Genomic DNA, 14,007 nt, shown 5'->3' with positions numbered 1-14,007 from the left:
TGCATCTATGTGGGCAGAGCCTGGGGCAGCAGAGTCCTGCCTGCAGGAACTGCAGCCGTCAGAAAAAACAGCTCTTAATGACCCCAGGGACGTATCAAGGACTCAGAGCTCTGGATACCAGATTTGAGAAACCCTCCAAATGCAGGCTCCTTGCTGGGGGCTTCATATGCAGAATTACAGGGCAGCAGCGACCTCAGGGACGTGCCAGCCCCACCTATGTCACCTAAAAACAAGGGGCATGGGACATCCTAACCCTCAGCTCATACGCTGCCCCAGCAGTAACTCCTCTTTCTGAACCCGATAAATACATACACCTGTAGGTATAGGTTCAAGCAGAGCACTGGACTTTGACAGGCCCTGGCACGCCTGGGGAAGCGAGGAGCCTCTGTGCTCACACCACGCAGCCGGCACTTTCATCCAAGTCAGCACTTCCAGCACGGCTTCCCCAAATGACTGCACATGAGTGTTTTGAAATGTGCTGTGTGTAAAAACCCGTGCCAAGAAAATTCCTTCTTGCAGCTTTTTTTTTTTTTTTTTTTTTTTTTTCAGCAAGCAGCCACTGATAGGGATCAATGGGAATAAAGTCACTTCATTTACAAACCGGAGAGCCAAATCTGATATACATCAAAATTCGAGGTAAGTCAAGGAGCGATGGAGCACTGCCAGCTCCCCAAATGAATATTCATGGCCAAGTTGCAGATAACACGGCAGCAGTAAGACCGCCTCTGGGAAGGAGAAGAGAAAGGATCAGGCTTATTTCATTATTTTTATTGAGTGCAATTCTCTCTTTAGTACAATATTCTCTGAAAGTTACCGTTACAAACTCCGACAAGTTCAACACAATCGACAAACTGGGGAGGGGGCAAAAAATAAGAAATAAAAAATGATAATTAAAAAAAAAAACTTACAATGGGTGAAAACCTGTTACAGACACCTCACTGTTATGTACAGGACGGGGCGCTGCCAGCCGGCATGGGGCATGCTGCAGCAGCGGAGGCTCCCGCAGCCCAGCTCGGGGCTCCGGAGATGTCCCAGCTCATCCCATGGGCGGCGGAGGGCGCGGGACAGGCGGTGCTGCCGGTGCATCCGTACCCCTGCAAGGGAAGAGTGGGGAACGAGGGTGAGAAGGAGCCTGCCCCGTGCAGAGCTGCATGGTGCGGGCTTAGCACAGCCCCGATGCCATTCAGGGAGCGCCTCGGGCACGCAGAAGTCGGGTTTGGAGCAGGTTCGGCAAAGCCCGTATGCTGCGTTTCCAAAACTAATAACAAAGAAAAGACAGTGACCCCCCAAAAGGTGCTTTTCCCCTCCCCACACTGCAATAGAAGCACCCCTGGGGCCAACACAGAAGCCAGCAGTCAAGCACCAAAAACCGCTCCTTCCAAAGTAACAGAAACCATCGCTTTTCTCTGCTGCTGAGGGAAAGGCTCACAAACCCAAAGAGCAACCACCAAGCACTGCACAGCAGCAAAATCCCATTTCTTAGTCCCGTCCGAGAGGCAAAGATGTTTTTAATACAGAATTGCACCTCGGAAGCATAAAGCCACTACATTAAATAACAATGCCATTGACTGCTGCACCCCTTGCTTGGCTGCCGATAACCGGGGATCGCTGCCATAATTATTCCAGGGCTCCTCTGCGTGAATGTGCCGGTGCTTTTAAAAAAAATTCCAGCTGTGGCTGACATTTTGCTCCTATTAAAATTCATCATTCTGCTGAATGAAAATCATTTCTAGCAAATCCAGGTAGTAATAAAACTTCTATTTAGTAATTTAGTGCTTGGCGGAAAAGGGGGCACGCAAGAAAGGGGAAGAGAAACTGAGATTATCAGAAAGAACGTCGCGAAGACAGAAAGAAAAGCAAGCAGTGTTTGGGGGAAAAGTTATTGCTGTGCATTTATTATGTACCAAGGTCCATTTTTGGTGCCACGCTCAGAGATGCAGCTGCACACACATTTTTGAGAGGAAAACCCACCCTGCAAGGGAGGTGCCACGAGCATCGGCATCGCCTCCAGCAGCACACTGGCCCCGGGGCGCCGCCGGTGGTCAGGCAGCCTGAAAACTCAAAAGCCTGCTGCACATCCGAGATGCCCGTGACCGAGCAGAGTGCAAACGCCTCTGTTATTCCCAGGTGCTACTCGCAGGGAGCGCACCGTTCCCACCAGCCATCCCCAGGGAAGAAGGCAGCCTCTGGCATGGGCTGTATCTCCGGCTGCCAGTCCTGCTCAGCGTTAATTGGCGTTGATAATTGCACTGATGTTGACCATAATTTTCTTGCCCTCTCTCCCCACCTTGGCACGAGGGTTCAATTGCCTAACGAGACCCTGGGAATAAGCAGCAGGGAAAGCTGCTCCCCAAGAAAGTGCCCAGGCAAAGACAGCGTGCGTGCCAGACAGATGGACAAGGGAGAAGAAATGGGAACGAAGAGGCGACCAAGGCTTCTTTGTTCGGGAACATGGAGAGAAGTTCACTCAAATTCATTTTTTAAGTGGATAACACAAACTGCACTAATCCCCCCCAATGCTTATCCGGAGTTAATGCGGCCGTAAGCAGATTTTTGCCTAATCCACTTCCGCGGCCGCCCTGGAAGGGCGCGCCTGTTTTGGGAACCAGCTCGTTCAGCTAATCCACTTACAATTCACACAGCTGATTTCTTTGGATTAACCTCCACAAGCATTCCTGTGCTGAGGGGTGACCCCATCCGCAGCCACGCCACCAGCTTCTCCTCCTCTTGCTGTCAGATAAAACATGGACCCAAACCAGCAGAAACCCCAAAGAGAAGAATGCAGAGTCAAAACCCATGGGCAGGAGAAACAGGAGAGCAGCACAAGGCAGCCGAGGGGTTTTGGAGGAGGGCGAGCTCGGCTGGGACACACACAGAGGAGAGCCATTCGTGGGGCCAGGAGCAGTGAGGTGAGACCCTGTGCCAAGGCAGTCCCACCAGCACAGGTGGGCTATGGGGAAGGTGCCTCTGCTCCATCACTGCTTGGGGTGCTTCAGGGTGCTTCAGGCTCCTTCAGGCTCTTCCGAAACAGAAAGGAGCCTCACCTAGAAAGGTCTCCTTCCATCTCTTGGAGCATCATTTTGGAGGCACTCAAGCTGTACCAAGATAGGCATCCATCCTGGAAGGAGCATCCATAAACGGGGCACCAAAACAGACGATGCCGACAGGGATGTTACATGACCTCTTGCAGCTCCTCATGCCGTGGGGACTCCACCAGAGAAGGGGACGCAGAGCACGTGGATGAACACACGAGGTGGATGTGAAACCCTGACCTAATGCCCTGCCTTCCCATCGGCATTTTAGCAGGGTGTCACAGGGACAGCAGGGTGGCCTTGGAGTCGCGACGCAGCCCCGAGAGCTTGCAACTCCACTGCTGGTTCTGTAAATCCATTTCTCACCTTAGAAACTGCGTGATGTTTTATCCTTTTTTCTTTTTTTTTCTCAGCACAAACAGAGGGCAGCCCAAATATACGGGCTGTTCTTTATGCCTCAGAGGCTCGATTCAGCCCCTTACAGACACCGATGTGTCCATCCCCATCCCTCCAGACCAGGCTCCTCAGTGCAGGGGGATGGGGCCGCAGCCCCGTATTCTCCAGGGGAAAGGAGCAAGGCAAGCACCAAAAGCTGACGGGCTTGGAAATAACACTCTGGGCTTGCTCTTAGTTAAAAACTGGCCGCCTGCTGCTTTCATTGCCAGCCCCGCTCTGACTTGCGGCAACATTTAAAATTAAATATACATAAGTGCTTTCAAAGAACTGCTAATTTGAAGGTCATTAAATGGCACAAAGCGCGTTCCTCCTTTTTTCTCGAAAGAGGCACACAATGCTGCTATTAACACGCGCACCTCGTCCCCCCTCCTGCCCTGGACACGCTGGGCTCCCCTCGGCGGCTGTTTTAATTACCGCTATTGAGCGAGCGCCTCCTCCCCACGCCGCATGCTGGGGATGGCGCTTTGGGAAAGGAGCAGCAAGTTCCAGAGGGGGAACAAAGCATCCAAACTGCAGAGGGGCTCTCGCCCCCGGGCCCCTGGCAGTTGCTGCAGGAATGCGCAGAAGGAGCCAACAGCCCCAGAGCACGGCTGTGACAGCAGGGGTGAGGAGCAGGGCCGGGGTCAGGATCCATCCCGGTGGCACCCAGCGATGAAGGAGCCCCAGAGCCAGCACCGGGTGTGCTGGGTGAACCCTGGGCCCGAGGAAAGGTCAGTGCAGTGGGGGAGTCGCTTTGTTTCGATGAGAAACGCCTTTTTTTTTTTCCCCCCTCTTTTATTTCCTATGCAAAGTGAAACTTCAGGGAAAAAAATTATTTCCAAGACACCCCTTCCAATTTAGGATCGAGGAAAGGAACACCAAGCACGACACAGAGCAGATGATGTGAAATGGGAGCTTTCATTTCTGGTTTGGGTTTTCTGGGGGGTTCTTTCCTCACTGAAACCATTTGGCAGAGTCCCTCTCAGTCTGCAAAGCATCCACCTAACCCGAATCCACATTCCTCCTCGGTCCAGAGAAAAAGCAACAGCAAGGCAGAGGCTCCTGCCCCAACGGGAGCATCTGGGCAGCTTCTCCATCCATCGCTGGTGGAAGAGACCTCTTGAACGATATGGACGATGCTGCTGCTTGCTTGCAACCCCCTCTAAATCCAGAGGCAACAACTGTCAGCCAGACTTGCTCATCACTGGTGGTGCCGGTGATGCTTCAGGCCCTGTTTGCATCCAGCTACGTCTGAAGAGAAAAAGAAGTGCCTAAAGTCTCTGAAGGCATGGGACCAGGTGGCCCACCTTTGGGCATCCGATAGACAGCCACCCCTTCGCCAGCCGTGCCTCAGCCCTGGAAGAACTGATCATACCATCCTCAGACTCCTTGTTGAGCCGCGGCTCTCAAGTGACACCACAGGGGACATCTCCAGGCCCCGGTGCCACCGCAGCGGCTCCAGCCCAAGGCAGATGCTGCCATCGCAGCAAGGACCAGTGAGAAGAGCGTTGCTGGGAAGGGCCTGCCCCACCGCAGCCCAGGAGGCGTGGGGTGCACGTGGGATGCGTGGGGCTGCAGGTTAGGTACAGGCAGCGGTGCCGTCGTGTCGTCCCTCCAGCCCCAGGCGGGCGGCAGAAGGACACTGAGCGGGGCAGAGCAGCCGCAAAGGGGGAGTTTTGATATTTACCCTGTGTCATTGCCATTTGTCCCTTCAAATGCCTTTAGCTTCCTTCTAATAAAAGAGAAATGATTTAAAAAAAAAAAAAAAAAGGATCCATCAGCTGCGGTGAATACCAACGTGGCGAGGCAGCGCGTTAGCATGCACGGCGCTCGCTCCATCTGCATGTTGTATGCAGTGCGACAACATCCCGGAATACAGATTCGGGCCGCGAGGATCCCGAGAGGTACCGGCGATCGTCTATCTGACAGGCCAGGAGCAGTCCCCGCCATTGTAAACACGGGGTGTTTTTCTCTGCCTCTTTCTCCGGAGGGAGCTCAGCGATTCAAAACAAGCTCATTCCTACAGCTCGCTCGCTCCCGCTCTCCGGCAGCACGGCGGGCCGTTTCCTTAGATGACTGGGAAGAAAAACCCGGAGTAAAGAGCACCCCGACACGTGGGTCCCTCTCCTGCCGGCAGTGTCAGCCCCTGTCCCCCCCAAGCCGCGCACCCCACTCCCCAAGGGCTGGCTCTCCCATGGGGGGACCCCAAGGGGAGAGGACCCCGATGGCCCCACCGCTCGCAGCCCGGGCACACGCTGCTGGCAGCAGGCAGAGGGAGGGCTTGTCCCCTCGTGTGGCACGGGTAGGGAGCAAACCTTACGAGGCATCCCGATGGCACGTGTGGACACAGGGTATCCCTGCAGCATGGATGGACAAGGGACAGACGGACACGGGGCACCCCCACGGCACGGACAGACACGTGCTGCAGGGCAGGAGGATGGAGGGCATCTTACAGACACCTGAGGCACCCGGGTAGGGCTGGGAGGTACCAGGCAGTCCCAACACCTCCCTGACAGGGACCCGCAGCCCTTGGGGCACGGCGAGCCCCCGCTCCGGCTGCCAGCCGCAGTGATGGATCATTACAATTCGCACATAGCCGCCTAAGTAAAAGCCTTATTAAGAGTTCATTCATTTTATAAACTCTCTGCGCAGTCCGCAGAGGGAAGTTAGATTGCCCAGACTTACAATATTCTGTGTAAACACTGACATGCGTCTAGTAATTTTAACTAGATCAATTTGCAAAGGAGATCAGCGGTCGGGAAAAAAAATCAAATTAAACACGGAACTATTCACTGGAAGAGGCTTCGAGGAAGTAAGCAGAAAAATACAGAAGGATGGACAGACAGAGAAGTACACGAGACAAATGGACCTACCTCTGAAGCCATGAAACCCAAGTCTGTAACCCAATATCAAAATCCTTAGGTCCACAAGATGGGGGAAATAAAGTTCTCCGTAGCCATCTTCTGCAGATCCCCGAGGCTCTGGAGGCCTCATCAGTCTCTTCCCCAGAGCATCTCTCCTCCTCCTCCTCCACAACCCAGTACCCACACGCCGCGACTCCTCCAGTCCTGTCCCCGCTGGCCCCTCGCATCCTCCTCATCCTCGTCCTGGTCCCGCCTGTGCCGCGCTGAGCACCGGCCTCGCTGGGGCCTCTGCCGGCTCCAGGCACAGATCCAGGCCTGGGACCCGGCCGTCCACTGCCTTCAGGTGGGTGGCGACCTCCAAGCAGCGAGTCCACGGTAGGTTGACAAGGTACACGCGCGCACACACACACACACACACACACGGGAACACCTCTTTCCATTTTCCATGATGGATTTTTTTGTTGTTTTTCCTTTTTGCAAAAAAATGCAAGCAAAAGAAAAAAACCAAGGTTTTTCTATTGAAGGTACATCTCTTCTTCAATATGAAGACATTAACTGGATTGAGTCGGATCCCCCCCTTGCAGTGGTCAGCGAAGTCCTTTGGTAGTTGGCAGAGCGACACCTGGACACGATGGGGGCAGCTATGGAGGCTGCTGGGGAGGCTCCACCGGGCCGTGAGCAGAGAAGGGAGCAGGGGCAGCAGGAGGGGCTGGGGCAGGGAGGGAGAGCAAAGGAAGCAAGAAGGAAGGAAGGCGGTCGCTGCCGGTAGCTTCTCCGGTTGGGGAACTCAATCTGGTGCCTCTCCCTTCCCCAAAAGTCCCTTCCTCCGCCTCAGTTTTGACTACTGCTCACTGGCGGTGGGAGTGGAGTCTGGTCTCTAGGATTTGGGTTCATTTCCCCAACATACATTGGTTTGTCTTCATTGTTGGCTGTTTTTTTGTGTGTGGTTTTGTTTTTTTCATTTTTAAATATACTATTTGTACATATTTATACTTATTTATACGCCGTTCCCCGTGACATCGGTAAGTGTGCTTCTGTAGGCGAGGAACGGAAGTCACCAGGCCGAGGCCAGTCCCAGGAGCATCCTTCGCCGGCAGGTGCAGCCCCCGGCCTCGGCCGCCCCTCTCCGACCGTCGCACCGCGGCTCCGTCAGTTCCTCCCCTCCCGCCTCCGCCGCCTGCCCTCCCCGTCCCCTCCCCGTTGAGTGAGGGACGTCACGCCATCGAGGTCGGAGACTGACTCATCTGCACTCGCATGGACTGGACGCTGTTCAGGATCTTCTTCTGGTGCCCAGCCAGAGTCACTCCTATTCTCAGGAGGTCTCTGGAAGACAGACAGACAGACGGACATCAATGGACAGCCATGCTGAGCAGCCCCGCGAGCTGCTGCCACATGGAGGCACCGGACTTACTCAGATGTCATCTGGGCGACCAGCTGGAGGGAGGTGAAGCCAGCGCTCAGGAAGTTGTCTCTGTACTGGCTCATCTTGACGGCGCTCAGCCAGTCTTCTACTGAGGTAAAGGCAGTGAAATCGGGGATGGAGCGGTCGAGGAGGGGCTGAGAAGGCCTGGAAGGGGACAGAGAGGCACCGGGGTGAGGACGGGACTCCCAGATTCATCCCCAGGGAGGGAGGGAAGCCACGTGCTCGGGGACTCACACAGCGGTGATGGTAGCCACAGTTTTGAGGCTTGCCGGGTTGCGGATCATTTTGTCAAGGGTGTTGACGATCTCCGTGAAGCGAGGCCGGGTGTTGCGGTCCTTCTGCCAGCAGTCCAGCATCAGCTGGTGCAGGGCGGCCGGGCAGTCCATGGGCGGCGGGAGCCGGTAGTCCTGCTCAATGGCATTGATGACCTGCGGGGAGCAAGGCAGAGCGTGAGGATGCGGGACGGCGGAGCGTGGGCAGCGCTGCCGGGCCGTGATTGCCGGCAAAGCGGGCAGGAGGAGATGCCGCGGGAGGTTAATCTCCGCTCTGATGCTCCGCGCGCCGCAGCTCCTCGCGGCAGAGCGCTGCCACTCGTTATCTCGGCGGATCGCATCGGAGTACGGCAGTCGCACTACCAAAGCTCTTTCCCAGCTCATAAACCCTCTGAACATTTTCAAAGGCACTGCAGCTTCCTGAAGTCCAATTACCAGCCCACTGGCTTTTCTTCCCAGCTTCCCTCCCGCCATCCCTCTCGCTCGCCAGCCTGTTTCATCTCAAAAACCAAGGCGACGGGGTCTGGAACAGCTCCAGCACTGCCTTGACCCCTCAGTTTCCGTTTGGGCAGGGCTTTTTTTTTTTCTTGCCCTTTTTTTTTTTTTTTGGCAGTGAGCTCCCAGCACTTACATCTTGGTTGGACATGTCCCAGTAGGGCCTCTCCCCGAACGACATCACCTCCCACATGACGATGCCATAGCTCCAGACGTCGCTGGCCGACGTGAACTTGCGGTAGGCGATGGCCTCTGGGGCTGTCCACCGCACGGGGATCTTCCCACCCTGCCAAGAAGAGGAGCTGGTGAGCACCCCGGCCTCAGCAGCCTGCGCACACATCCTGCTCATGCCAGCGAGTGCCTTGCAGTCAAGCACTATTGGGCAAGCACAGCCCAGCTCTTCAAGCAGAAAGCCAAGGGACGGAGGGGAAAAAAAAAACCCACAGAAACGCGTGGTATGTGCTCGGGGCAGAACTGCATTGTAAATCGTTGAGCACAATTGTTTTCCGTAGCCTTTCCAATGAAGCATCAGCTGCTCTTTAAGGCTGAATGGCAAAAATTTGATTTGAATAACTACAAATGGAGAAATTAACTGCTAGGTTGTTTTTCCTGCCTTTTCCCCAGAGCTAGAAACCTGCTGTGGGAGGCAGAGTGATGTAATCGCAGGCACAGCATCATTTCCCAGCTGCCGAGGAGATCTATTATGGCCTAAATTAAATAAAAACACAGATGAGATAATCTCTTTTATCTCTAAAGGTGGGAAAAGGCTACTCCAGGCCTCTTCCCAGCAGCTACTGCTGGGGTCTTCAAACAAAAAACCTACTGCGTTTCTGCTCAATGGCCGCAGGACGAGTCTGGGCAGGGAGCAGGAGCAGACCCGAGCCCAGCCAGAAACCCCGCAGCTCGCTTTAACCCCCCTGGCTGTGGCGTGACTCACTTGATCCGTTTACTTCCATTTGATGAAATCCTAACAGTCTCATCTCCTTGGGGCTCCTGTTGGAAGCTACATCACACCGAAGCACGCCTGGGCACAGCTTGACAGCCCAAGAAACTGCTTTGCAGGGGTCGGTGTAGGACGTGCGTCCTCACTCTTGCACCCAACCCACATCGCCCCTGCTTGCTGCCCTGATGTCTGCCTGGAGAAGAGGCGCTGCCTCCCTTCTCCTTCTTCAAGGCCTGACCCTGCCATGCATTATACCCCTGTATTATGAATTGTTTGCAAAGAGTTAGGAAGGTTATTAGCTCTTTTAACAAGTGATTAATCAATTAGAGAGCCCAGCAGGTCAACAGGGCACTCACAGCCTTCTTGTCTGCTCATCCATAATGCCGCTGACAGCCTCGCCAGCCTGCTGGCAGGGGTTTATGCGCTACAGACACTGCCTAGTGATGTCTCCCTGGTTCCACCTAACCCCTTCGTACCGCACGGTCAGGACAGAACAGAAAGGTGCTTTGGAGACGAGGGAGACAGAAAACTCATAAAAGGGAGGAAGAGAAAGGAAGAAAAAGAGGATGATGAAAAAGGGAATAAGAACAAGGAAAGTCAGAGTGCCAGCCTTCCCAAACAAGGCAGCAGCTGAGCAGTAGAGCCTTCCCTGACAATGGAAGGAAAGCAGCAAGAGGAGACAAGGGGTGGACCAGCCCCTCTGAGCACCCATGCTGCTCTCAAGCCCAAAGCCCTTGCAAGATGGGCTGATCCCCTACCATGGTGGGAACCACAGCCCTTAACCAGCCGGTGGGAACCCCCCCACCAAGACCCACAAAAAGGACTTTGCATCCCTGCCAGGAGCTCCAGAGAGTACACCCTGCACACAGCCCCCACCCAGCAGGCTCAGTGCAGCACGGGTGATGTTGGGTAGACCAACGTTGGGTAGATCAACTTGCCAGTTTTAGAAAATCAGCCTCAACAGGAGGCTGGTGGGGTTGCTGCTGCAGGAAGCGAGGTACGTACCAAGGAGCTGGTGTAGGTGGGGTCGGACGTGTCGTCTTGCAGGTAGCGCGAGAGCCCAAAGTCTGACACTTTGCACACTAGGTTGCTGTTGACCAGGATGTTCCTGGCTGCCAGATCTCGGTGGACATAGTTCATCTCTGCAAGGTACTTCATCCCAGCGGCAATTCCTCTGAGCATCCCCACCAGCTGGATCACCGTGAACTGCCCGTCATTTTGCTGTGATCGGAAAGAGCAAGCATGAGGTTGGGATGGGGCAACAGAGCCTGCACCCCAAATCCTGTGGCTGACCAACAGCTGGCACAGCCCCACGTCGCCTTACCCGTAGGAAGGAGTCCAAGGCCCCGTTCTCCATGAACTCTGTGATGATCATGACAGGTCGGCTCTTGGTCACCACCCCTTCCAGACGGATGATGTTGGGGTGGTCAAACTGCCCCATGATGCTGGCCTCGCTTAGGAAATCCCGGCGCTGCTTCTCTGAGTAGCCAGCTTTGAGCGTTTTGATGGCCACGTAGATCTCCCGCTTGCCAGGTAGCTTCAGGCGGCCTTTATACACTTCTCCAAACTCCCCTGCAAGCGCAAGACCATCCATTACCACCTCCATATGCAACTGCACAGAACAGTACCTGGAGCTCCAAACCAAGCGGCTGAAAAACACCAACCAGTTGACACCTAATGGTGCTCACAAGTCTATGTGCCCATCCTCTTTGAAAGGCGCTGAGGAAGTGGTTGGGCTTACAGCCTTCTCCAGGCTGCCAGAGCCCATCACCGACCACCGTGGAGCCTGGGGCTGCCCTTGTGAATCCCAACAGAACGTTGGTGGAGCACGAACTTAAGGGCTCCCTCAAGTGCAAGGTGCCAGCATCGATAATCGCGGCCACCTTTTTGCACATCATTTATCTAGGAATGGAAAATAACTGGTCTGTTTTCATTGCTGCATTCTGATTTAAAACGCAGAGAAGGCTCCCCCTCGTTTCCACCAGGAGAGCTTTTCCTTTGCCAAGGTGAAATTTGTCTGTGGAGGGATTACATTTAAGCCAGGCTTACAGCTGCTTTGCCTTGATGAGCAGCAAAAGGCAGCTGATACATCACTGAACTTGATCCTGACTGAAACAGCTCACTGCTTCCTTGTGGCTTTCCCCCAGCTTCACACTCTCTTCTACAAGTACAACACAGTCATTTAAAAATTGCAATAAAAGCAGCACAGATGACTTACAGATACGTGTATGCATGTGTACATATACATATGTATGGGAATATGGCACAGACTGGAAAGAGATCTGGCTTTTTCTTGTTACCTCATGGAAGAAAACTAGGAAATCCCACGGTCACCCAGCAAATACATTAACAAAGTTCTTCCCAACCTCAGAGGAACTTACTTTCAGAGCAGAAATCAACCTCATATCCCCTAATCCACCAAAAATCCACGAAAGGCTGATATCCCGAGGCCTCATTAAAGGTTTTGCATTTCCCAACAAAGAACCATTCATTCACCCCCCAGAAAACTGCCCCAGGTCCACAGGTGTCCACCCAGGAGGGGTGGAGAGGGCAGGGAGATGGGCATGTGGGGACCCACCTGCTCCAATGACCTCTTCAATCTTCACAAAGGAGACGTCGATCTCCTTGGCGAACTCGCGGACGGCCTCGTTGGGGTCCTCATAAGTGAAGGGGTCGATGTAGATCTTCATCCCTGGAGACCCTTGTCATGAGAAACACAGGAGAAGTGGCAAAAGAGAAAGAAAACCAGAAGTCATTGTGCCATGGCCAAGACCTGAAGACTGTTCTGACACTTTCCCCTCCCCATGTCCATTACATCAGCTGCTATTTGCTCTTCCACACCACCTCCAACAGCCAACTATGTTCCTCTTTTGTCCCCTCCAGCAAGGTTAAAGGAGGGAGCAGAGGCTGAAGAAGGGGAGAGGAGAGAGAATGAGGCGGGCAGAAGCCACTGATGAGCATCCAGCTCACAGGGACACTGACAGACCACAACTACAATTAGCGGTTTTTATGGCAAGGGAATTGGCAACTTTATGAGGCTAGATGCATTATTTAAGAAATATTTATTTACCCAAAAAGGCCTCTGATAGTTTTGTGGCTGCCACTAAATTGACAGAGTGCAGCAATTATAATCAAAAACCTGTATGGAGCCATAAAAGCGCGGCTTTGCTGGCCTTTCATCCATCCCTGCTGGGCGGCAGCAGGATCCAGCCACACCGCAGGAAGACACGGGCACTGCCTTCAGGCCGGACCACAAGCCAGGAAGGGCAGGGGATGGTGACTGTAAATCCTGACCCTAAAAGCATGTCGGTGTGGGGCACACTTGGTCCTTGAGGTTAAGCTGGAGGATATGTGGAGGACTGGCACTGGCCAGGGCATCACTAAAGCTGCTGAACACGTGGCTCATGGCATCGCCTGGTCCACAGCGGGGGCGTTTGGGGCAGGAGCTCTGCGCCTCTGGGGCGGGTGACAACGACTGCAATGAAGCCATCTGTGCATCTCCCAGTTCATAAATCCCTTTACGGCTCTGTCTCGTACACTTTAACTGCCCCATAAATTTTTTTACAAGAGCAGCTGATGCTCCAGCCAGGATTACAAAGGGATTTACAGGATCGTAACCAAGACTGACTCACCGATCAAAAAATTGAATAAATAAAGGAGAAAATAACGCCAAAGTTTCCTGCCTGCTCTCAATGCGGGCTGGCTTTTAAACACCCTCTGACGTGCTCCGGGCTCAGCAAACACCAGGTTGAGCTCCCCCCGCAAATCTCCCACTCGCATTTCCCATCCCATCCAAACGAGTGGGGACTCGGGCACCTCAGGCCATAGGTTGTTTTTTCAACCCTCAGACACCAGAAGGCTGCAGGGCACCTTCTGCATGTAGGCTATCTCAAAGCATCATGCAGGGACAAGGCACGAGAAATTGCAGCCCACTTCTCACCACCTCTAAATCTGAAGTTACCAGCCCCAGCGCAGACACCCCTCGGGCGACCCACGCGGAGCTGTAAGAGGATGCTCTAATTGCCGTGCCGTTAAACGAGCGGGTTTGTTCCGCTGCTGAGCTCATCTCCCCATTAGTCGCTCGCCACAAATTTCCCACCTGTTTTGCTTGGGCACGTGCAACAACCACGCGCCCGGAGGCTTGCTAACCTTGACCGAGTTTTTCTGTGCTCCCATCGCACGACTTTAAAAACAAAATACCAAGACCCATTTCACCAGTTTTCTACCTGGTTTTGAGCCCTGCCATGCTGGAGCTGCCAACCCCAAATCCCCAGGGGAGCCCCAGCTCTGGCACTGGCTACTCTGCTTTCTCCCAGGCTGGATCCCAGCCTCCGTGCACCTATGTGGGTTGTATTTCAGAAGGACCCAGCCCCATGCTGGAGATTTCCTCCCACATGCACAGCAAAACCCCTCCAAGGCTATGCAGAGGGACTGCTGCCAACCAGGATACAGTTAAAATGCAATATACAACCTTTTCCTATATAACCCCACATGGGCACCTCCCTGCCATCTGCTCACAGACCTGGGCACATTTCCCCATCAG

General features: G+C 53.9%; 1 protein-coding gene across 1 annotated transcript in view; it reads right to left on the bottom strand.

Moving 5' to 3' along the window:
* Positions 1-747: 747 nt before the first annotated feature.
* The window catches only part of EPHB1 (EPH receptor B1), a 52,285-nt gene continuing 39,025 nt past the window's right edge, over positions 748-14,007 (bottom strand). Inside the window, exons 10-17 of the mRNA XM_067002784.1 lie at positions 12,043-12,165; positions 10,789-11,036; positions 10,470-10,685; positions 8,658-8,807; positions 7,989-8,182; positions 7,743-7,898; positions 6,341-7,654; positions 748-1,094 (exon numbers count right to left, since the gene is read on the bottom strand). Coding sequence (XP_066858885.1) covers positions 7,546-7,654; positions 7,743-7,898; positions 7,989-8,182; positions 8,658-8,807; positions 10,470-10,685; positions 10,789-11,036; positions 12,043-12,165 — 1,196 coding nt within the window. The 3' untranslated portion in view covers positions 748-1,094; positions 6,341-7,545. The remainder of the gene's footprint in view (positions 1,095-6,340; positions 7,655-7,742; positions 7,899-7,988; positions 8,183-8,657; positions 8,808-10,469; positions 10,686-10,788; positions 11,037-12,042; positions 12,166-14,007) is intronic.

The sequence above is a fragment of the Anser cygnoides genome, chromosome 9 (genome assembly GCF_040182565.1).
Source record: "Anser cygnoides isolate HZ-2024a breed goose chromosome 9, Taihu_goose_T2T_genome, whole genome shotgun sequence".
NCBI classification, from domain to species: domain Eukaryota; kingdom Metazoa; phylum Chordata; class Aves; order Anseriformes; family Anatidae; genus Anser; species Anser cygnoides.
This window is presented reverse-complemented; position numbering and strand designations above follow the sequence as displayed.